This window comes from Muscardinus avellanarius, assembly GCF_963383645.1.
Source record: "Muscardinus avellanarius genome assembly, chromosome: 7".
NCBI classification, from domain to species: domain Eukaryota; kingdom Metazoa; phylum Chordata; class Mammalia; order Rodentia; family Gliridae; genus Muscardinus; species Muscardinus avellanarius.
The window spans coordinates 115,127,857-115,153,099 of NC_137793.1; the positions used below are offsets into that span (position 1 = coordinate 115,127,857).

Below are 25,243 nucleotides of genomic sequence, written 5' to 3' on the forward strand. Positions count from 1 at the left end.
TCTTGCTGGCTATTTTATCAGCACAATTCATGGTCTAGATAGCCTAGGTGTCTGTCAACAGGTGAAACGGGGCACATATACATAACAATTTTATTGAGTCATAAAGAATATCAACGTTATGTCATTTGCAGGAAAACAGATGGACCTAGAGACCACGTTTGAGTGAAATACTTAAGACCAGAGAGAAGAACATTGCATGTTTTCCTTCTTGTGGAAGCTAGAAGGAAAAAATGGGAAAATAAAGACTCCATGGAATTAGAAGAGACCAGTAGGGCAGAGCAAGGGAGGGGGAAGAGTAGGGGAAGTACTGAGTGACAAACTGATCAAGTTATATTTTTTTAATGTCTATACAAATATGACACAATGAAACCCACCATTCCCAAAACTGATCCTTCACCATATCCTTCACCCTCAGTTTTTTCTCTAAGTACTGTTTTTGTAGCTCAGCATTACGATTAAGGGAACACAACTCCTTTCCCTGCCCAACAGCTCTATAAGGGTCAGATAACTTTTTCTATGAAGGACCAGGCTCTGAGGACCACAGAAGCCCAGCTGCATCTACTTAATTATGTTGTGCAAGAACGGCAAAGACAGTAGCAAATTAAAGGCTTGGCCACATTTGACTCACAGGTATAGTTTGTCCTTGACTTTGGCTCACCAAAATGAGATCTGTTTATATTAATAGCCAACAAGATAAATAATTTTGGGCCTCAAAGACAGTTATAAAATATTTTTCTCTTAAGAGTCTTTTAATATAAACACTGTGTACTGCCTGGAAATTATTTACTTGAAACATACCTAAACAGTTTCATTCTTTTCTTACCCTGAGATATTTATTAAGAAAGGTAATCTGCAGTCCAGTATATGAAATATCTTTGCAGATATACATTTTGCAAAGAGGAAGTGATATTACTTCTAGCATTATAAGAACCTCTGCTCCCAAATAATAGCGTCCCTTGGATACAATCTGCATCCAACGTGATAAGTTAACATTAAAGTGCAATAAGTTCTCCCTGGCAGTGATTGCAGCAATTGAAAGTTATATTTTCATATCTGGTATAAGGATGGAATCGTCCAATGTTTTTCTTTGTAGCAAGTAATGTGGCGGGTGAAGACTCTGAAAACGGATTATCGGGTGAGCTTTCTGTACAGGTAACTGGATCCAAAATGTGTAGAAGCTAAGGAAAATGAGAGAAAATGTTAGACAGATGCAGGATGGACAGTATTAGCCTTTGGTTTCACTGATGTTTTAACTATAAACTTCCATTTATTTTATATGGAACTACCATGAAAATCACATTTAACTGATGAATTATAAATTTAACAGTGATGACACCTAGTTATTACATTACCCAACTATATGTGGGCATTAACGTAATTTCTTAAGACTGAAAGTAACCTATTTACTAATGATTACTACAATTAAAAGTCTATACAGTGGTTTTATATCGAAAAAGAAAACCTCTTGCCTTTTCAGCCATCTTCTCAGCGGGGGTGCTGCAGAACTCAACTGCTGCTGGACTCTTTTTTTGGTTGGGAAGGCCAACATTTCCCAGAAGGTGAGAATTCAATGCTTTGGCCAACTTGTGATTTGTCAGTGCGAGTTCTGCTGTGCTGTGGGGCTGTGCACTCGGGGAGTAAGTTTGCTCTCTTCCCCACTGCAAGGAGACCACGAGCTCCTCCAAAAATCTGCACAGAACACACAGGAACAAAATATAAAAACCAGCATAGAAAATAAGCAAAACACATTTCTGAAACTTGTTCTTGTGGTGGTGGTGGTACGAGCCCAGGGGCCCTCTACCCTGAGTTACACCCCAGCCCTATTTTCTTTTTTATTTTGAAATAAGAGTCCTGCTAAGCTACTGCACGCTGGCCTTGAAACTGCAATCCTCCCATCTCAAGACTCCCAAATACGTGGGATTACTGGCGTATGCCACCACTCAGCCTCTGAAGCATTTCTGAAATCATATACTATCTTTCTCCTGGATCTTTCTTTTCTCAGGGTTCAATAAATTAGGAAGTGTGATTAAAAGTATTATTTAAATATATTTTGGAACAGGAGCTACTGATTGGTGCATCTATAGTTTTTCTTTTTTTAGTGAGTTATATTCACTGACTTTATACATGAGATTAATTCTACTCGACCATAATATATACTTTCCTAAGTTCTGGATTTGCTTGACTAAAATTCTGTTGAGTATTCTGCATCTGTGTTTAGAACAGATACTGATCTCTAGTTGTCTTGTAATGTCTCTGGTTTTGATGTGAAGATAATGCTGGCCCCTAACATAAGTAAATTTCATTTTTCCTTATGTTTTACTAGAATTCACCAGTGAATCCCTCTAGTCCTTTCCTTTCTTCCTTCCCTTCCTCCCTCTCCCCTTCTTTCCTTCCTTCTCACCTGCCTACATACAAATTTAACTGATTTAATAGGGCTACATACACAGACACACACATATATTTTGGTGGTACTAGGGATTGGACTCAGGGGTATTCTACCCTGAGTTATACCCTAAGCCCTATTTTATTTTATATTTTGAAACAGGGTCTTATTCAGTTGCAGAGGGTCTCACCAAGTTGCTGAGGCTGGCCATGAACATGCAATCCTGTCTTAGCCTCCCAAGTACTGGGATTTCAAGTATGTGCCACCATGCCTGTCTTAAGATATATTTGTGTTATCTTTTTTTTTCCAGTGGCAATCAACACATTTGTTCTTGAGTAACCATTGGTTAGTTTGCCTTTGAAGGAGTTTGTCCATGTCATCTACATTCACTGAACTTACTGCCATAGAATTGTTAGTAATATCCCCTATTATTTTTCTGTGTCTCTATAATCTGTGGTGTACACTCCCTCTCCTTCCTGATACTTACTGTGTATCTTCTTTTTAAAAAAAAAAAATTAGACTGGGTAGAGGTTTATCTTTTCAAAGAACTAGTATTTGTTTTTCTTTTAATTTTCATTCACTGATTTGAGGTTTAATTTGCTTCTATGTTTCTGAGGGAGTTAGACTAACAGATGGCACCTTTCTTCTTTTCCAAAATAAGCATGTAAAGCCATGAGTTTCCCTTTTTTTTTTTTTTTTAAATTAATTTATTTTTTAAATTGGTGCATTGTAGTCATATATCAATCACATTGGAGTACAAGACTTGAGAGGATATACAAGCACACATCATCCAATTAGCCCTCCTCCAGCCCCCGTCCCATTCCCTCCCCCTCCCTCCATCGCACACTTCTTTGGTGATTTACTTTGATACATTTGTTTATGTACCTCCTGCATTTTAAAGAGGCTCTGTCCTCCAGTATTACATACCCTCTGATTGATCACATTAGTTGCTTCACTATAGGGCCCTTTCTATAGCTCAACCTCTTCCTGTTGCCCTTTTCCTCCTAGTTATTGCTGATTAAGAGAAGCGTCTGATTTATATTTTCTGCGATATTTCTCTGTGCATGCTGCGTTGCAAGTACCAATCCCACTCTTGATGGTCCCAGTAGTGGCCTGGCTACTCAGTGGACTGATCCAGACCTCGCTGGCTCACGCAGCGGCCTTGCCTCATGGGAGGACCCAGTTCTGGTCTCGCTGGCCCCTGAACCGGTCAAACCCCTAAGCTGGCTTTGGTCCCGACCTTGGAGGCCGCAGGAGTGAACTTGCCTCACGCCAGGCTCCGATGCTGGCCATTGGCCCCTGCACAGGTCTAACCCCTTGGCAGGATTCCAATCCCGGCCTCGGAGGCCCCAACACTGGTAATGCCTCACGGCAGGCTCCGATGCCGGCCTCACTGGCCCCAGCACCGGCCTAACCCCTTGACAGGCTCTTATCCTGGCCTCAGAGGCCCCAGTACCGGCCTTGCCTCACGGCAGGCTCCGATGCCGGCCTCGCTGGCCCCAGCAGCGGCCTAACCCCTCGGCAGGCTCCGATCCCGGCCTCGGAGGCCCCAGCACTGGTCATGCCTCAAGGCAGGCTCCGATGCCGGCCTCGCTGGCCCCAGCACCGGCCTAGCCCCTTGGCAGGCTCTTATCCTGGCCTCGGAGGCCCCAGTACCGGCCTTGCCTCACGGCAGGCTCCGATGCCGGCCTCGCTGGCCCCAGCACCGGCCTAACCCCTCGGCATGCTCTGATCCCGGCCTCGGAGGCCCCAGGACTGGTCATGCCTCACGGCAGGCTCCGCTGCCGGCCTCGTTGGCCCCAGCACCGGCCTAACCTCTCGGCAAGCTCTTATCCTGGCCTCGGAGGCCCCAGTACCGGCCTTGCCTCACGGCAGGCTCCGATGCCGGCCTCACTGGCCCCAGCAGCGGCCTAACCCCTCGGCAGGCTCCGATCCCAGCCTCAGAGGCCCCAGTACCGGCCTTGCCTCAAGGCAGGCTCCGATGCCGGCCTCGCTGGCCCCAGCAGCGGCCTAACCCCTTGGCAGGCTCTTATCCTGGCCTCGGAGGCCCCAGTACCGGCCTTGCCTCACGGCAGGCTCCGATGCCGGCCTCGCTGGCCCCAGCACCGGCCTAACCCCTCGGCATGCTCCGATCCTGGCCTCGGAGGCCCCAGCACTGGTCATGCCTCACGGCAGGCTCCGCTGCCGGCCTCGTTGGCCCCAGCACCGGCCTAACCCCTCGGCAAGCTCTTATCCTGGCCTCGGAGGCCCCAGTACCGGCCTTGCCTCACGGCAGGCTCCGATGCCGGCCTCGCTGGCCCCAGCACCGGCCTAACCCCTCGGCAGGCTCTTGTCCTGGCCTCGGAGGCCCCAGTACCGGCCTTGCCTCACGGCAGGCTCCGATGCTGGCCTCGCTGGCCCCAGCACCGGCCTAACCCCTCGGCAGGCTCCGATCCCGGCCTCGGAGGCCCCAGCACTGGTCATGCCTCAAGGCAGGCTCCGATGCCGGCCTCGCTGGCCCCAGCACCGGCCTAACCCCTTGGCAGGCCCTTATCCTGGCCTCGGAGGCCCCAGCACTGGTCATGCCTCATGGCAGGCTCCGCTGCCGGCCTCGTTGGCCCCAGCACCGGCCTAACCCCTCGGCAAGCTCTTATCCTGGCCTCGGAGGCCCCAGTACAGGCCTTGCCTCACGGCAGGCTCCGATGCCGGCCTCGCTGTCCCCAGCACCGGCCTAACCCCTCGGCAGGCTCTTATCCTGGCCTAGAGGCCCCAGTACCGGCCTTGCCTCAAGGCAGGCTCCGATGCCGGCCTCGCTGGCCCCAGCACCGGCCTAACCCCTCGGCAGGCTCTTATCCTGGCCTCGGAGGCCCCAGTACCGGCCTTGCCTCACGGCAGGCTCCGATGCCGGCCTCGCTGGCCCCAGCAGCGGCCTAACCCCTCGGCAGGCTCCGATCCCAGCCTCGGAGGCCCCAGCACTGGTCATGCCTCAAGGCAGGCTCCGATGCCGGCCTCGCTGGCCCCAGCACCGGCCTAGCCCCTTGGCAGGCTCTTATCCTGGCCTCGGAGGCCCCAGTACCGGCCTTGCCTCACGGCAGGCTCCGATGCCGGCCTCGCTGGCCCCAGCACCGGCTTAACCCCTCGGCATGCTCCGATCCCGGCCTCGGAGGCCCCAGCACTGGTCATGCCTCACGGCAGGCTCCGCTGCCGGCCTCGTTGGCCCCAGCACCGGCCTAACCCCTCGGCAAGCTCTTATCCTGGCCTCGGAGGCCCCAGTACCGGCCTTGCCTCACGGCAGGCTCCGATGCCGGCCTCGTTGGCCCCAGCACCGGCCTAACCCCTCGGCAGGCTCTTATCCTGGCCTCGAGGCCCCAGTACCGGCCTTGCCTCACGGCAGGCTCCGCTGCCGGCCTCGTTGGCCCCAGCAGCGGCCTAACCCCTCGGCAGGCTCCGATCCCGGCCTCAGAGGCCCCAGTACCGGCCTTGCCTCACGGCAGGCTCCGATGCCGGCCTCGTTGGCCCCAGCACCGGCCTAACCCCTCGGCAGGCTCCGATCCCGGCCTCGGAGGCCCCAGCACTGGTCATGCCTCAAGGCAGGCTCCGATGCCGGCCTCGCTGGCCCCAGCACCGGCCTAGCCCCTTGGCAGGCTCTTATCCTGGCCTCGGAGGCCCCAGTACCGGCCTTGCCTCACGGCAGGCTCCGATGCCGGCCTCGCTGGCCCCAGCACCGGCCTAACCCCTCGGCATGCTCCGATCCCGGCCTCGGAGGCCCCAGCACTGGTCATGCCTCACGGCAGGCTCCGCTGCCGGCCTCGTTGGCCCCAGCACCGGCCTAACCCCTCGGCAAGCTCTTATCCTGGCCTCGGAGGCCCCAGTACTGGCCTTGCCTCACGGCAGGCTCCGATGCCGGCCTCGCTGGCCCCAGCACCGGCCTAACCCCTCGGCAGGCTCTTATCCTGGCCTCGAGGCCCCAGTACCGGCCTTGCCTCAAGGCAGGCTCCGATGCCGGCCTCGCTGGCCCCAGCACCGGCCTAACCCCTCAGCAGGCTCTTATCCTGGCCTCGGAGGCCCCAGTACCGGCCTTGCCTCACGGCAGGCTCCGATGCCGGCCTCACTGGCCCCAGCAGCGGCCTAACCCCTCGGCAGGCTCCGATCCCGGCCTCAGAGGCCCCAGTACCGGCCTTGCCTCACGGCAGGCTCCGATGCCGGCCTCGCTGGCCCCAGCAGCGGCCTAACCCCTCGGCAGGCTCCGATCCCGGCCTCGGAGGCCCCAGCACTGGTCATGCCTCAAGGCAGGCTCCGATGCCGGCCTCGCTGGCCCCAGCACCGGCCTAACCCCTCGGCAGGCTCTTGTCCTGGCTTCGGAGGCCCCAGTACCGGCCTTGCCTCAAGGCAGGCTCCGATGCCGGCCTCGCTGGCCCCAGCACCGGCCTAACCCCTCAGCAGGCTCTTATTCTGCCCTGGAGGCCCCAGCACTGGCCTAACCCCTCGGCAGGCTCTTATCCTGGCCTCGGAGGCCCAAGTACCGGCCTTGCCTCATGGCAGGCTCTGATGCCAGCCTCGCTGGCCCCAGCACCGGCCTAACCCCTCAGCAGGCTCCGGTCCCATCCTCGGGGGCCCCAACACTGGCCTTGCCTCACGGCAGGCTCCGATGCCGGCCTCGCTGACCCCAGCACCGGCCTAACCCCTCAGCAAGTTCCGGACCCGACCTCGGAGGCCCTAGCACAAGCCTTGCATCATGGCAGGCTCCAATGCCGGCCTCACTGGCCCCAGCATCGGTCTAACCCCTCTGCAGGTTCCAATCCCGGCCACGGAGGCCTCAGTAGTGGCCCTGCCTCACAGCAAGCTCCGATGTCGGCCACTGGCCCCGGCGCCCGCCTAACCCCTCAGCAGGTTCCGATCACAGTCTCTGTGGTTAGTATTTCAAAGGTTCCAGTTGTAATGTATCAGATCTCTGCCTCCCCCGAATATTGGCCACTGGCATTGCCACTGCCTCCACCGTTTCAAATCCTTCCCAGGCTCTTTTTCCACTCTGAATGTTGTCCAGTGTTCCTAAGCATGCGTGATGGTAGCATTCGACATTTGGTGTAATTTCTCCAAAAAAATAAAGTTGGTAAGATCCGGTTTCTGCTTCTCCTGAATACAAGTCTCTACCACCATCGCGAAGAACTCTTTCAGCACCGCATTTCTCCTTGGTCTCCGCTAAACTCTCTCCTTATATGTGATGTCTGAGATTCTTAACAATATAGAGAAATAGCAGTCCTCTTTCACGGCGAATTTTTCCATAAGTTCCAGTGCATTTAGATAAGTTTTGTCTGCATCTCCAGTGTCCTGGCATCCATAACGGCTTTCTTACCACCTCTCCGATATTTTTCTTTATCTTTTTCTGTTCTGGGCCCGGTTTCTCCAGGGGTCTGGCGTGCTACTCGCAGTTCTGCCTGGGGCCCAGAGTCCCGCAACCCGGGCCCCATCTGGCGTGCCCAGCCCGCGACCCCTGCCCAGAACCCAGCGTCTTACTGGGTCTGGTTTCTCCAGGGGTCTGGCGTGCTACGCGCAGTTCGGCAGGGGCCCAGAGTCCCGGGACCCGGGCCCCATCTGGCGTGCCCAGCCCGCGACCCCCGCCCAGAACCCAGCGTCTTACTGGGTCTGGTTTCTCCAGGGGTCTGGCATGCTACGCGCAGTTCGGCAGGGGCCCAGAGTCCCGCGACCCGGGCCCCATTAGGCGTGCCCCGCCCACGACCCCCGCCCAGAACCCAGCGTCTTACTGGGCCTGGTTTCTCCAGGGGTCTGGCGTGCTACGCGCAGTTCGGCCCGGGGCCCAGGGTCCCGCGACCCAGGCCCCGGCTTTTGTGCGCCGCGCGCGACCCCTGCCCAGAACCCAGCGTCTTACTGGGCCTGGTTTCTCCAGGGATCTGGCGTGCTACTCGCAGTTCTGCCTGGGGCCCAGAGTCCCGCGACCCGGGCCCCATCTGGCGTGCCCAGCCCGCGACCCCAGCCCAGAACCCAGCGTCTTACTTGGCCTGGTTTCTCCAGGGGTCTGGCGTGCTATGCGTAGTTCGGTCTGGGGCCCAGAGTCCCGCGACCCGGGCCCCATCTGGCGTGCCCAGCCCGCGACCCCCGCCCAGAACCCAGCGTCTTACTGGGTCCGGTTTCTCCAGGGGTCTGGCATGCTACGCGCAGTTCGGCAGGGGCCCAGAGTCCCGCGACCCGGGCCCCATTAGGCGTGCCCCGCCCGCGACCCCCGCCCAGAACCCAGCGTCTTACTGGGCCTGGTTTCTTCAGGGGTCTGGCGTGCTACGCGCAGTTCGGCCCGGGGCCCAGGGTCCCGCGACCCAGGCCCCGGCTTTTGTGCGCCGCGCGCGACCCCTGCCCAGAACCCAGCGTCTTACTGGGCCTGGTTTCTCCAGGGATCTGGCGTGCTACTCGCAGTTCTGCCTGGGGCCCAGAGTCCCGCGACCCGGGCCCCATCTGGCGTGCCCAGCCCGCGACCCCAGCCCAGAACCCAGCGTCTTACTTGGCCTGGTTTCTCCAGGGGTCTGGCGTGCTATGCGCAGTTCGGTCTGGGGCCCAGAGTCCCGCGACCCGGGCCCCATCTGGCGTGCCCAGCCCGCGACCCCAGCCCAGAACCCAGCGTCTTACTTGGCCTGGTTTCTCCAGGGGTCTGGCGTGCTATGCGCAGTTCGGTCTGGGGCCCAGAGTCCCGCGACCCGGGCCCCATCTGGCGTGCCCAGCCCGCGACCCCCGCCCAGAACCCAGCGTCTTACTGGGTCTGGTTTCTCCAGGGGTCTGGCATGCTACGCGCAGTTCGGCAGGGGCCCAGAGTCCCGCGACCCGGGCCCCATTAGGCGTGCCCCGCCCGCGACCCCCGCCCAGAACCCAGCGTCTTACTGGGCCTATGAGTTTCCCTTTAAGTACTTCGATATCTTGTGCTTTGTTCTTGTAATATCACCTAGTTTACTCTTTGACCCTTGTTTTGATTGGTGATAAATCACTCATATAAAAGTGCAAAGACCTTTTAAGGAAAAGTGCCATTTTTTTTAAGACTACCAATCTTGATAGTTCTGGAGTATATGGATATGAAAACAAACTCTAGTTCTATATAATGTCTTCAAAAAGACTTCCTTCCATAGAAAAGACGCTCCCTATTAAGAGAGTGTGAAAAGGCTTCCTTTCTCAAGGGTATCTATTTAAAAATGCTACTCAAAGCATACATTCAAGGAGTTATCAAATGTAGACACATTAAAAAATTATCAACCAGACCAGCTGGAATGTAAAAGGCGCCATACTTCTTGGTGGCTGTCATTTCCAGACGAAACTGTTCCCGCTCACTCAGGAGATCTTGTAATGCACTTTGGGCATCCCGGTTTTGACGCTGTAAAACTGCTCTGGAGCTGGCGAGCTCATCTGCCATTACCCTGGAAAAGGTGAAAAGCACACATACACTTCTCTGGCAACAACAGTGTGGAAGAGGAGATACCCTACTTTGTGACGGTCTCTCTCTCTCTCTCTCTCTCTCTCTCTCTCTCTCTCTCTCTCTTGTTCACCTGTTATTGAGCTTTCCTACTAATAAGCAAGATCTCTGTATGTCTCCCAAGAGAATCTGAACTCCACGAGGTAGAGAGTTTTAATTGTTTTGAATCTTCCAAATAGCTGGACTGGTACCTGGCACATCATAGTTTCTCATTAAGTATTTGTTTCAAAATTGCTTTTGAACTTTAAAATTTTCACTAAAAGCTCATGATTATGTTGATGTGTTCGTTAAACATATTCAGTTAATGTATTTACAAAATGACAAAGGAAACATTTAACTTTTCTATATAGTGACTTTTGAATTTACCCTAATCTTATTCCAGATTGATCATATTTTGAATACAAATTATTATTTTAGGTACTAGGGACTGGACCTCTGGGCCACATCCCCAGCCCTCTTTTATTTTGAAACATGGTCTTGCTAAGTTGCAAGGGGTGGCTTTGAGCTTGGATCCTCTTGTCTCAGCCTCCCATGTACTGGAATTACAGGCATGTGCCACCACACCCAGCTAAGTGTTTTTAAGTATAGAAAAATTTAAAGAGGAAAACAAAACCAAATTATTTTATTGCCATTCAGTTGCAGTTTGCCTTTAGCAATGTATTAACACACAAAGGCTCCTACAAAAGGAGAGCCAAGCCTTTCCTCCTGCCTAGCATGGCTAACCTTCTATATGTAACTGAAGTCTCTTACACATTTTTCCACAAAACTTCAGGTATATTTCTACATAGAAGTATGTTCAAATACACGTATACAATTTAATTTATCTGTTTAATACCAAGTCTTCTATACCTTGCTTTCTTTTTTCCACTTACTACTTTATCAAGGACATTTCTCCATATTAGCACACACTGTGCGATCTCACACAATGTGTGAGACCTCTTTTGTACTGGGGACTGAATCCAGGGCCTTGTACTTGCTAGGTGAGCGCTCCACCACTGAACAGCTTCCTCAGCTCTTAGAAGAGTTTACGTTGAGACAGGTCTCGCTGTGTTGCCCGGGCTGTCTCCAACCTGCCGCCAACTCTGAAGCTGCACACTGCCTCATCCCCTTCCTCAGGGGCTGAGGTTGCAGCTGTGTCCTACCAGGCCAGCTCATTCCCAGTTTTCAAAAAGCAGCTGCATGTTTTCTACTGATCATATGTACTAAATTTTATTTAACGAGTTCTCTATTCATCAAACTGAAGCACAATTTTTTTTTAAAGTATGGCTATACAGCTAAAAAATTTGAAACTAACATTAAAATCTGAGACCAGAGTTACTACTGAATTCCTTAAAATGAGTCAGTTTTGGCATTTAAAAAGTAAATCAAGAAAAATATCAATTACTTTTCTTGCCTTCAGAATGGTATTTATCACCGTTGATTGGGATGTTAAGAGAGTTACATATTGTGATAATCTGAATAGTATTTGCATGATTTACCTATGAGAATAAATTCTCCTTCTAAGTAAGTTCCTTTTTCTTAATAGCATACTATGCTAGTACAGTTAGAAAACAAATAAATGAAGAACTTTAAGAGAATAATTAACTACTAAAAAGTATTACAGATGTTACTATGTGAAGAAATACTTTCTAAAAATTTATTCATCACAGCAGAGTTCTTCACGTCTAACCTGGAAAACTTTTGTGTTTTTTAAAAATTTCCAGATGATTCAGTTTAAATCCATAGTTATCAGACAGAGGTATGAACTCCTTTGTTAAGCAAAAGGAATGCAGAAGGATGGCATCCAGGTCTTGCTTCCCAGTAACTCAAAGTTGAAAGGGATAAAATAAAAGAATTATAACCAGCCGTGTGTCCAGAGGCCTTGACTAGTGGCTGGGTAGAGAAAAGTCTCATCCAGTTATGCCATAAAAATGCTATAATTTTCTACTTATGCATGGAGAGACAAAGGCTGGGAAGCTCTATTATATAGATAAGGGACCTATGAGAACAGAGAATGAAGGGATGAGAACACTATCCTAGTTCTCCAGATAAGATGGAAGGGAAAAAAAATCTAGCTTTGTCTTCGGGTGACTTTCATTTTTATCAGATATCGGAGTTTACAATTTTGTTTGGTCTTAGCAGGAGGAGTGAGTTCTAGTGAGGAAGGATCCGCACATCATTTCCGCATTTAGGGAGACTGACCATCCAGGAGCGAGAGCCATCTATTAAGTGAACGACACATGGAGTATTTTGTCAACAACAGCCAGAAATTTTCACATTGTAGCGTACTCTCCTGTGTGATGGGCCAACAACCTAACAGAACACCATCTCGGACGCGAGACACTATTCACAAGAGCAAGTACCTGCTTGCGAGGAATTTACTTCTCCAGACGTCGCACTGTATTGACATACGCTCTAACTGCTCAGAGAGCTGAGCTGTGTTTCGACCCAGGGCTTCGTTTTCTAAAATAAGCTGATTCTTCTCCCGGGCGAGTCGTTCAAAGTGGTACTGAAGGTCGTCCCCAACAGAAGCCACCAGCAACTTTTTTAACTCACGATTTACCTGAAAGAGAAGGATATAACCAATACAACAAGCTCAAAATAATGTCACTGCCTTCAACAGGATTAATGAAAGAGGCACGGTTTCCATGTAATTTGGACCTCACTCCTTAAAGTTATGAAACACCCATCACATTTAAGGTGTATAATATACACAAACATCACCTCTAGTTTTATCTACATACAATGTGATTATAAACAGCCTCTGTTACACATTACAAATTGTTATCACAAAACCAAACTGCTTTCAGTGAACACAAAGGAACTGAAGTCAGAAACCACACCAATAAATTTTGCCAAAAAACATGACAGAGAATGTTTTATCTATAAATACATTCTTTATACTGCTATTGAAGGGAGCAAAATTAAAACAAATGTTCAACAGATACTGGCATATGTTGTACCCACTGAAGAACACTACTGCTACTAATAATTATAAAAGAATGTCGCGACAAGAAAAAACATAGTAACTTAAAAAATGTGGGTCAGAAGTAATGAGTTCAATATATACAGTACATTTTCATCATGTTTGTCTGTTTAAAAAAATGTTTATCTACCAATGCCTGATTTTAGTTTTGTTTTCATCTTAATTACTGCAAGAGGAGTAATTTCTAGAATAAGGGAGAATCCTTACATCACTTCTCCATTTAAGGGGACTGGGAGACCAGCCAAAGGAAAGAGTCATATATTCAATAATATTTGAAGTACTTTGTCAACCTTAATTGGAAATTTTCACTACAATCAAACAGAAAATACTACTTTCACATTTCAAAATTACAGATATATTAAGATATATTCATAAATACATTAAAATATATCTGGACAAAAACCACTCATTACGGTATCACACAAACTATCATCTAGCAAAAAAATGTGTAGTCCAAGAAACGGATGGTTAAGGCAATTTTACTAAGATGTAAAGATTACAGAACACAATCGAACACTATAGTTTTTTTTAACTTATAATAAAAATAATGATTTATCCCACCATTTTCTTTATTCCAAGTATAATGTATACACAGGCAAAAGTACTTGGGATAAATGGGTCCTTAATACAAGGACTGCTAACATGTCAATTTCGAAGCCTGACTTGGGTCAGCCTAGGTCTGGCACTTTATAACTGTAACTTCTCCAACTTATAAACAACCTCACAACCTCCGTCTTTGATCAGGGTTGGAGGATAAGTTTCCAACATAAAGTCTCTCTAGAGGCCCTGAGACAGGATGAGAAATTCAGGAGGAAGCATCTCAGAGCAATGGTAACCAATGCCACTTCCACCAAGAAATAGTTTTCCACTTTAGTGGTACTCGCTGCAGCTACGGAGGCCGCTCTTACCTCTGTCTGTACTCGGAGCTGGTTTGAGAGACCTTCTTTGTCTTGCAGTAACCTCCTTTCAGAGTTCTTGAGCTTTTCCAACGTATTCTTTACCTCTGAGAGTTCCTTCCTAGGTTCTATAACTCCCTCTGACTGACTAAGAAACTCTCCTTTATGATATCCCAGAGACTTAGCCTTGGCACTTTTCTTGGGGACGTCGTGAGTTATAGCAGCTTTGGGAACAAATATTCGTACAGCTTCGATTCCCACTGCCTTTTCATTGACAACCTTCCCGAGCTGAAGAACTCCCGGGCTCTCCGAGGGAGTGGCCTGCTTCCGTGGACTGGGAAGGATGCGCTTTAGGGACTGGCCTCCGGAGGCGACTTCAACAGATCTGGCCGGCTCCTCCGTTTCCATTCCATCTCCTGCTCCTCGAATTGGGGTTGCAGGGAGGCTGACTAGCAACAGGAAGACAAAACATGAATTACTTCTTCAAAAATGCTAAGAAAATGTCAAGACTGCTTTGCTCTATGTTCAGAGTTAATGGCACTGATAAAAATGGGAAAAAACTCAGAGGAATAAATAATTCCTTGCACCAACAAAAACTCAGAGGAATAAATAATTCCTTGCATCAACAAAAGATGAATTAAGTCAACAATAAATGGATTAAGTCTTACAGGCTCAAAATGTCCTTAAGTGAATGGCTTCTCTCTTGGTAGAAAATGTAACTGTTGAGATCACAATATTTGGTTCTGACTTTTATTTCTTAATATGGCCCTATTATATACTCTTTTCTTCCAGTGTTGGGGACTCGATCAGTAATTTAATCTTCCATTAACTTCTATATCCTAAGACACAAAATGGAGATGACAACCATGCTACAGGGTTGTGGTAAGAAAGAACAGAAGATGACACTGACAATGTTAGTTAAATATAAAAATAAATGCCAGCGCTATATATATATATATATATATATATATATATATCCATCCTTGAAATCACCTCAAACCAGGTGCATATGTTTTTGTGAACTCTTGGCAAAGAATTCTAGCACAAGGATACAAGGAAGACATCAGTAAGTTCAACTGGAGAACTGGCTGCAAAAGACTCAGTCATGTTCTCGGCCCGAGTGTCCAGCCTTGCTTAGACGTGTGAAACACACGGTGTCAAGCTTACCTCCTTGGGCCCAGGCTCGCACGCCACGCCTGAGCTACTTTCCAGCTACGCCATTTCCCCCACTGGTTTCAACTTAGTCCAGGTATGCTGTATTTCTGGTAAAGTCCCTTGTACATAATACGCGATATATAAGTGAATAACAATACATTTATGGTGAACAAGAAATTAATGATAAGAGGAAAAGGATAATCATATAGGTCTGTAAAGATAGTTATAATAATGAACTTTGAGTGGTTACAGGGAGCAAACACAGTGCTGGGTGCCCAGTGCAGACTGGACATTTTGTGAGGTTAAGACTGACCATTATGTGCAGGAAGTTTACTACTAAATTTAGGAGATAAGATATACTAAGGACAATCATGAATTACTGATCTTCACAGGGTTTAATACTGTGTAGAGAATTCTCATTCACAATCTCTCTTTCTCTTTCTCTCTCTCCTAAGATAAAGATCTGAAACAGAATTCCCAGGTTAAAAAAGCCCAAGAATGTCCTTAGTCTTAATAGCTATTAAATATAATATCACAGATGTATCAGATATACATCACATTTTGCTATAATCTGTTAGGAGAATTTATTAAATTTGGCAAGAATAAGGTCTTACTAAAAGTAAACCTTAACTTTCTGACGTACTAAGCCACATTAAGAGGAGTCATGTAATTTATAGTATTTCAAACTGAAGCAGACTTTGCTGTTATCTTGGCTCCTCGAATCTCACCCTGAAATGGGATTCTTCAGTCACCTTAGAAATGGTAAGTTTTCTTGGGGTATTAAGAAAATTGAAAAAGTTACCTGTCAGGGTGTTTTACAGCAAAGGAAATACCTATCAAGAATACCTTCTTGAGGTTTCTGGTTAGGTTTCTAGTTTTATGGAACCCATTTTTCTTCCTATTTTTGTTATATAGATACAAAGAGTACAGAACAGCAGATCATCTTCACACAGTCATATCCTTTGGTTTCTACTGCTATTTTTGAAACACTACTAAAGAATTAATAAAATGAAACTACTTATACTCTCATTGTGATAAACTAAATTCTCATTACTTCAAATTTCCTCAAGATTTTTATAATCATAACAGATTGTAATCACAGTAAACTTTATAAGATTAATATGGTTTTCTGTATCCCAACAGTTTTCATCTCTTTCATTACAATATGTTTCTTCATGTTAATAGAGCATTGTATATTATTTTACTGTTGGATATTTAGACACCCAGTTTTTCACTATGATAAATAATGTTTTAGTGGACAATTTTATACCTACAAATTTCCCCCAACTTCTTTATTTTTTTTTGACAAGGTATCACTGTGCTACCAGGACTGGCTCAGAACCCCTCAGCCTCCTGAGGGGCTGGAGTGACAGGCATGCTCGCTGTGCCTGACCTGTAACTAAGACCTGTACTGTCAAGCTGCCTTCCAAAATCATCACAGAATGCATTAGTAGCTCTATCCCTTATGTCCTTATTTTTATTATTTTTATGTGCTTAATCCGTATGATTTAATATAACACTTAAAAGTTAACTCCAATAAACTTTAGATGTTGATAAAGAGGAGAAAAGTTTATTTCATGTTATAAAATACAATTCTAACTCTTATTCTCTTATGCTAGCCTTAAAGTTGTATCCTAGATCACAGGACTATTTTTTCATTTAACAGTTTTGTTCACATTTTCTTCCTGTTTATGTAGCAATGCCCTGGGAACCCCAAGTTAGATGGGAGGAAGAAAGACATCTGAAGTGGGACTAGTGTGTTCTATTTTACAAAATATTTTATTCATTTATGTATTTATTTACTTGTTGCATTACTGGGACTGGAACCCAGGGGCATTCTACCTCCAAGCCATACCCCCAGCCCTATTTTTTATTCTTTATTTTGAAACAGGGTCTCACTGAGTTGTAAAGGGCTTCACTAAGTAGCTGAGGCTGGCCATGAACCGCGATCCTCCTGTCTCAGCCTCCCAAATACTGGGATTATAAGCCTATGCTTATTTTATATCAAAATAAAATAGTGTCATTTCAATATAAAATGTAAATGAAAACACCCCTGAGGTCTTGGGGTTGATTCTTCTTTCAAAAAAACAAGCAATGGAATGTTTCAGAAAGTGAAATACAGGAATTGGTGTATTAGAATATGCAGCGGCTCATGAGACGTCCCAGTGAACTATTATAAAGAACGGTTCTCATGGTCCTAAATCTGGGTTTAAGTTTGTCTGACACGATCAAATATTAACTTTATTTTGTTAACGAGACATTCTAGCATTAAAGATGTAATGCTAAATCATCTTATTAACTATAGACTAATAAAAACCAACAATGAGAAGACCACTAAGAGCCTTGCCATTCAGGGACTGTGAAGCAGGTGTGATGCTTCCATTAAACAGGATTTCTAGGCAAGTCATAATGCTTTTGAGCTGGGATTTTAAGTAATCGAGACTGAAGACCAAATCACAAATTGGCTAATGTTAACTTTAGAAGGCAAAGAAACATCAGTGGGTGTTTAACAGAAATCTCTTCAAACAAAATATACCGTAAAATTCCTTGTGTGATTGTGTGTGTTGTACTGGGGATTGAACCTAGAGGCATTCTACCTTCGAGCTACACCCACAGCCTGGTTTTCTTACTGGAAACAGTCTCGATAGGTTGATGAGAATCTCTCCTTTAACCTGGGTTCCTCCTGTCTCAGCCTCCCAAGTACAGGGATTACAGACTTGTGCCACCATACTCAGCTACCATAAAATTCTAATCAAGAAATTCAACCAACTTGTTTTGACCTCAATTGACTCTTAACTTTATTAAACTGTTCTACTTACTGAAGAACTTAGACAGTCGAGGCTGCGCTGCAGACCCCGTGGAAGCCCCCTCTCGGTAGTGAATATGATTCTACCTCAAGTGGTGGGCAAGCAGGCAGAGCCAGGTCACACGTTCCCATCTGGTGGCTTACCTTTCCCACTCCCATCTCTCCCTGTGACATGCAGACACCTTTATTACATAGGCTCGAGGCACAGGCCAGGGCACATTCATGAGCAATTACCTTCTCTCAAGTAGGAAGACAAAAATCTAGGGTACGGGCACCATAATTATGTGCAAATCTGGATCAAGCAAAGCAGCAACTCTTATTCTATTCTCCAGTGTCTGAGGGAGCTAACAAGCCTTATGCGATTCACCAACACCATGTCTACCTGTGCCCACTTATCAATGAATTAAGACACTGACGACCGATGGCTCTTTCTTAGCGCCTTTCCCAAAACTGGTGAAATGCAAAGACATAATAAAATAAGGTCACTAGTCTTACATTCTAGAATAGGAGTTTGGCAAGCTTTTTTTGGTAAAGGATTGGATAGTTTACATTTTAGGCTCTGAGGGCCAAGAAGTAAATGAGGATACTATACACAGGGTCCATATATAAGAAAAAAAAAATTTTGTGAGTGAAATTCAAATAATCCTTATTATTACTGAGTACAAATTTTTTGCAGTACAGATCTAATAATGAGAAGCAAGAATTCTTTTTTATTCAGGAGAATATTTGTGTGGGACTCAAAGTTACTGATGCCATCATCAAACCTATTGCAAATAATTTCAAGAAGGCCCAAGGGCTACAACTTGCCAACCTTTGCTCCACAATACTGAAGAAAAAAAACGACGACTTTACAACTTGCCCGTCACTGAACAAATATTCTTCCTTTACTCACAACACTATAAGTCAACAGAGTAAGGTGCTCTCCTAGTTGGCAGTATTAAGTTAGGAAGTAATGATACAATGGACTCAGGAGCTGGTTCAACATTTACTGAAGTGGTAGCCAAACATTCTTCTTGCCATAGGCTCTGGCAGAGTTCCCTGGTCAAGTACGTGTGCGTAATTCTGCAAACCGCATCTGCTTAGAGCAACACAGTGCACTGAAGACCGAAGGCTCTGAAAAGCCCCGGAGTGTAACTTCTCTTTTAATAAGGTATCTCACAAGTCTTTCTTCTATGGAATCCCTTTTTACCTAATCTCTACTATCCTGCAGAACTAGTGTTACAATTAGAATATTTTTATGGAATTAGAAATATTTAAATGTCCAGATCTTACTATATATTTGGTTTACTTTTACTAAACCCTAATCTTTTTTTTTTTTAAGATTTAAAGAAGTTTATTAAAAAGACAGAAATACAGAAAATAGAAATACAGAAAATAGTTACAGCCCCATGCCAAAATGGCATGAGGGGGGAGGGTAGCCCGGGCCAACTCACTACTCCTCCCTAAACCCTAATCTTAATTTTAAGTTTGCACCCAAGAAGTGTTCTTTTGACTTGTTCCTGCTACGGTGGGTTTCCTTTTGAGAGCAGCCCCAGCAGTAACGCGCCATCACTGCTGGGACCACAGTACTGCTCGCAGGTCTAGAGCGCTGCCCACCTGAGGAAGCACCAGCGACGCAGGCAACCTAATGTCAACCCAAGCACAGCTCTTCTCAGGCCGCGCACTGCAAGTGACTTCTGTTCACCAGCAGCGGTATCATTAGACTAAGAAGGAGCAGGAGTAGTAGTTGTGTTATCTTCCTTACTGATACTTAAGATCCAATGAAATAATGTGTGTGAAAGTGATAACAAATAATTAAAATGTTAATTCCACAGAGGCCTTGCAGTAACAAACTTCTAATCACCAGCACAATACTGGACTCAGCACCTGACACGTAACTTCTAATCACCAGCACAATACTGGACTCAGCACCTGACACGTAGCTGCTTCACATTAGCTAACTGCTCTTATTTCCCATTCATTGCCAGTTTATTATTTTCATTACTCTCTGATTTGTTTATTCTGATGGCTATAAAAACCTTCTAGTGATTTATGAAATACTGTTGTACATGGCTCCATTAGATTCAATTAAATTTTTATTAGTATGATCTTTGTTTCCTAAACATTTTTAATCCTTATTTTTTTATTAATTTTTTTAGCAGTACTGGGGATGGAACCCAGGGGCTTTCGACCTCCGAGCTACACCCCCTACACTATTTTTTATTCTTTATTTTGAAACAGGGTCTTACTGAGTTGCAAAAGGCCTCACTAAGTAGCTGGGGCTATCTGTGAACCATGATCCTCCTGTCTCAGCCTCCAGAATGCTGGGATTACAAGCGTGTGCCACCACGCCCGGCTTTTTGGTCCCTATTTAAAGAGTTTGTTGCTAGAAGGCCCCAGCTGGCAGAACTCACTCTACCCAAAGAACAAGCGGAGTCAGGAGGAGTACACTTTGGAACATGTTAAGACTGGTACCTATATTTAAGAGAACACGGCAGTCGTTTATAAGGGTCTCAATCACAAGAGATCTAGAACATCAAGAGATTTGGAAGATGTTCTTATTCATTCTGAAGCTCTGAGAACAAAAGAAAAAGAGGGCTGAAAAAAAGAAAAGATACTGTGGGAACAGCACTATCCAAAAAATTTTTCTGCAATAAAAGAAATTTAATAGTCACCAGCCACATTTAGTTATTGAGCACCTAAGTTGTAACTAGTGTGACTGAGAACTGAATTCTTGAATACTTAACAATGTTAATTCACCTTTTAGGAGGCTGAGACAGGACCGCAGGTTCAAAGCCAGCCTCAGCAGCTTAGCATGACCCTGTTTCCAAATTAAAAAAAAAAAATAAGGCGAGGGGTATAGCCAGGGGGTAGAATACTCCTGGGTTCAATCCCCAGCATGCTCCCCCAATGTTAATTCAAATTTAAGTAGCCACAGGGGATTACTGCATTGTACAGCGAAGAGCTACAGAGCAGGGGCAATAAGAGCGGATGTCCTGGAAAGCTTCAGAAGGTCGGGAACGGCCGACAGGACTGCGTTACAGAGGAGACAAGCACAGCAGAAATACGGGACTCAAGCATCACTGCGAGCTGCGCCTCGATAACCATGCGGGGAACCCTAACTCCAGCACCTCAGAATGGGACCTTATTTGGAAACAGGATTTTTGCAAATATAATTAGTTAAGATGAACGCACACAGGGTGGGTCCCTTACACAATATTACTTCTGTTCTTATAAGAAGGGGAAAGTTGAACACAGGAACATGCACATGGAGGGAGAACACCAGGAAGAGACAAGATGAACAGCGCCAAAGGCTGTCAGCAAGTCGGAACCCAGGAGGCAGCCCCGCGTCTTGCCCTGGTGCTTTAGCGGGAATATGACCTTGCTGGCACTTATTTTGATATTGGACTTCTCATCTTCATAAATGCGAGACAATAAATTTCTTATTGTTTAAGCCCTACAGTTTATGGTACTTGGCTACGGTCGTCCCAGCAACTAACACAACAAGAAAGAGGTCTTTGATACTTGCTAGTTATTTGTCCACCTACTTACTTTTTAAAATGTTGACTCTTATTTAAATCTCAGTCTTCTATTGGGTAGGAAATACAGCTGCAAAACTTTGTTATTACACTGAGCTTTTAAAAGCGAGTAGTCATCCCATAAATACCACTTAATGACAATGTTCAGTGGTATAGCTCAAGTACTGAGACACAAAACTGCAGGACAAAGTAGGCACGAGAAGGAGTTCTAAAAGATGAATGTTTTAGAACACATTGAGTCGCCACGACATTGAGTCGCCTGGCTCAAACTTCCCTTCATATCACCATGATTTTATGCTTTTAAAACAGTTTATCAGCCAGCTGTGGTAGGGTATATCTATAATCCCAGACACAGGAAGACTGCAGGCTCAAGTAAGCCTCAGCAACTTAGCAAGACTCTGTTTGAAAATAAAAAAGAACTAGGGGTATAGTTTCCCCCCAAAAAAGAGGGGGGGAGGAGGGTGTAACTCCAAGGTAATGTCCCTGGGTTTGATCCCCGGTATCATATTTCAAACTATTTTCAACAAAATAAGAACACTTACCTTTGGTTTCTAAACTTTTAAGAGTGGCCATTTTTTTTTTTTCTTCAATGAAAACGTGCTCCAAGATTTCTACTGAAAAACCTAGAAATGTATACATATGAGATAATTAAAGGATATCATATAAACACATTCAATGAGTGCCTCTATTTTCAAAGTAATATTTTAATTGAGTCTGCATTTAGAAAGAGTTCTTTATATTCCCTTCTCCCAGGCGGTATTGCTGTCTACTAAATGTTTCAAAAATTAGGTATAGTTTACTTTTTCATATTATTTCATTATCCTTACCAGTACACTGTAAATTGTCAGAGGTGTGTCCCGAATTTTAGTTCAGAAATAACCCTGAAGTTACTTAGGGGCTTTTGTACCACTGATGTGACTATGGCAATTTTAAAGTAATTAATCTCTCAGGAGATACCTTGACACAATTTCTTCACCATATATATCAGAGAGGCGTTTGTTTCCATGTTTCACAAGCAACAAGAGTATTACTCAGGACAACTGACTTTGCTCTATTTTTATAATAAAACGGTGCGGTTACTAACAGGCAAAAGAGAAACATACGCTGACTTTTATGCCTTCAGAAATGTATGCGCAGACTTACAGTATAAGCTCACATATACCGGAGAACAGGAGGAGGGCGATGTGTATTAATCTTACGGACTGTATACCTGATGACGAATCACTTCCCAAAAGAGGCGGCGGCCGCGGCCTTAGAATTAAGAGGAATCCTTAGGGAGAATTAAGAACCCTGCGCACTCCGTACGATTCAGGGCAAGGTGTGTCCAGACCAACTTCCTTAAGAGCCACACACACTGTTCCTCTGCGGCTTTACTGCTCTGGACACAGGCCCCAGCCACTCCGGGGGCCCGTGGCCACCGGACCGCGCGGGAGGACGCGCGGCCCGGGTCCCGGCAGTGCCGGGAGGGTGGGAGAGGGCGCCGAGGCCGCAGCGCCCCGCGTGGAGGCCCTCGGCGGCCCGGGAAGTGGAGGCCAGGCGTGGAGGCCCTCGGCGGCCCGGGAGGTGGAGGCCAGGCAGTGTCGGGCTGAAGACAACCGTGCCCAGGCCCGCGACGGCCCGCGCTCCGACCCGGCCGCCAGCAGCGCGGGACCTACCTCTCGCGGCGGGTCGGCGGCTCCCAGGCTCCGGCCCCGGCTGCCGCGCCCCCTCCGCCGCCTGGCGTCACTTCCGGTCGCTCAGGGTTCCGCTTCCGGAGCGCCTTTCCACCGGAGGCAAGCACTCTGCGGTGCGTGTAAACTCGAGCAGCACAGAAGGTTCGGGACAGTGCCTCAGGAAGTGACGAGTGGACAGGTGCCCATCTGAAAATGAAATAAAGCGACATTTGGACCCAGTCGCATATTCGCGTGAACTTCCGGGTCATCTGGCAACCAAACGGAAGTGGAGACGTGGGAAAAAGGAAGGCCGCGTCCCGTTGCCCCAGGCGACTGCCTGAAAGGGGCGTGGCCTGGTGGCCGAGTGGGCGGGGCCGCGAGGACTCCCGCCACTAGGGAGGAAGGGGGGAGGAAGCGTCGACGCAGGCCCGGCGGTGGGCGGGGCTCTGTTGCCGGAGTAACCGGGTGGTGGTGTGGGTGATGGTGACTTCCCGTCGCAACGATACCTGTTTCCTAGTTCTGAGATCCTGCGGCCATGGTGAGTGCCAGGGGAGGCCAGAGGAGGGCTCCGGGTCCTGCGATGCAGGTCCCTAGTCGCGGGGCGGATGAGCGCTCAGAGACGTCCGCATCCCTCTGCATTCGCCCCTTTATCTCTTTTGCACGCTTTCCCCTGCAGTCTTCTGGCGTTCCCCATATCTTGCAGCACCCTAAATTCCTCTTGGGTACCGGCGGGCCTCCAGAGTAATGGGACGGAAAATAAAGGGGTGAGCTATCGAGACTGGAAGCCCAGGGCGGGGCGTTGCCAACCAGCATTTATGTTTGTGTTTTCAAGCTCTTAGCTGCACAGAAAACGCCCTTGCCTGGTGGGGTGTGTGACCATCTTAACCCGACTCTCCCAGATCCTGGAGTGGTGGGGCACTGACGCACACGCTGTGGCAGGGTCATTTGGTAATAGATGCATGTGGACTCCACTCCCCCTGGTCAGTCAGAAAGAGGAAAAAAGGACAAGAATAAAATAAAATAAAAAGCACTAGCGACGGTGTGAAACCAGAAAACAAAGCAAACTATCAAATATATGGGAAAAAAAAACAAATAAAAGAAAGAAGGAGCCTCCTGGCCCCGTGGTTTTTAACAGGAATGTCTCTCTCAGGTTCACTTGGAAAACTACTGGTTCACTTGCTTGAACATCGCAGCCAGAAATTCAGAGTGAATAAAAATGGGGCTTGATGTTTGCATTTTTCATAGGCCTGGAGGTGATTTTAATTCACTCACTGCTGAGAATATTGGGGTTCTAGTTAACTCTTCGTTCATTCATTCATTCATTACTTATTTATTTATCTATTTTTGGTGCTGAGGATGGAGCTTGAGGGCATTGCACCTCTGAGCTACACCCCCAGCCCTATTTTTTAGTCTTCTTGTTTTTGAAACAGGGTCTCACTGAGTTGCGAAAGGCCTCACTAAGTAGCTGAGGCTGTCCTCGAACTGCGATCCACCAGCCTCAGCTTCCCGAATTCTGGAATGACAAGCGTACGCCATCACGCCAGGCTCTCATCACCCATCTTTTAAGCGCCAAGCATAAAGGAGGAATGCCCTCAGCTGGGTATAACTATGGATTTAGCAACAGAAACCCCACCTGTCCCACACTCTGTTTCCCATTACTGTTCAGCAATCCTTTTTGTTACCCCAGTCAGCCCCTGCTCATTTTCTGTAGAAACTTTTTCAGGGAAAGTGACAGTGAAGTTTGCTGAATGCTGAGGTGTGTGTATCTGTTTGTCTTCTGGTTTTTCATTCAGATTTGGCAGCAGCGCTGTTGGTAAGTGCAGTGAACTCCTCCCTGGTCCCCTGTCTTTACTATATCTCGGGCCCCCACTTTGTCCTGGCTGGGTTTCTGGGGTGAGTCTCAAATCAGATGGCCCTTAAAGGCCATTCTGGGAAGGGGCCTTGTGTCTTGAGACCCGAGTGATGTGATGTGTAGAGTGGGGAGGAAGTGCTCCTGGCCGCACTGACAGCGAGACCAGAAGCCCCGAAGCAGAAAAGGCTTGGCGTGTTTCAGAAACTTAGGGTTCCCCATGAGAAAGTAGCAGGTGCTGCGTGGTGTGGCTTGCGGGGTGGTGTGGTGAGGAGCGGGGCGGGGCGGAGGGTGAGCTGTGGTTGACGGAGGGAGCACAGGCCACGCTACAGGTTGTGTATGTGTTCTGCTCTATGGCAGTGTTTCTCAAACTGGGCTGTGACCCATCACTCAGTCCTGAAATCGATGTGTGGCTGGCAGCCAGCATCATGCAGCAGATGTAAGCAGATGTGGTGTATTCCTCAACTTCGGTTCCTCAGAAGCCTGAGGCAGGAAGAGCACGGGTTCAGGGCCAGCCTGGGTAAGTTAGCGAGCCCTGTCACAAAGTAAAATAAAACCTAGGGTGTAGCCCA

The 25,243-nt window shown here is 47.3% G+C and overlaps 1 protein-coding gene across 1 annotated transcript; it reads right to left on the reverse strand.

Moving 5' to 3' along the window:
- Positions 1-992: 992 nt before the first annotated feature.
- Positions 993-21,743, reverse strand: BLZF1 (basic leucine zipper nuclear factor 1; the record flags this gene model as incomplete). The annotated part of the gene is made up of 6 exons (XM_080698390.1): positions 993-1,178; positions 1,470-1,689; positions 9,646-9,774; positions 12,173-12,372; positions 13,704-14,140; positions 21,713-21,743. 6 exons carry the CDS (start codon positions 21,741-21,743, stop codon positions 993-995), a joined length of 1,203 nt encoding a protein of 400 aa, XP_080554516.1.
- Between the last annotated feature and the right edge of the window lie 3,500 nt (positions 21,744-25,243).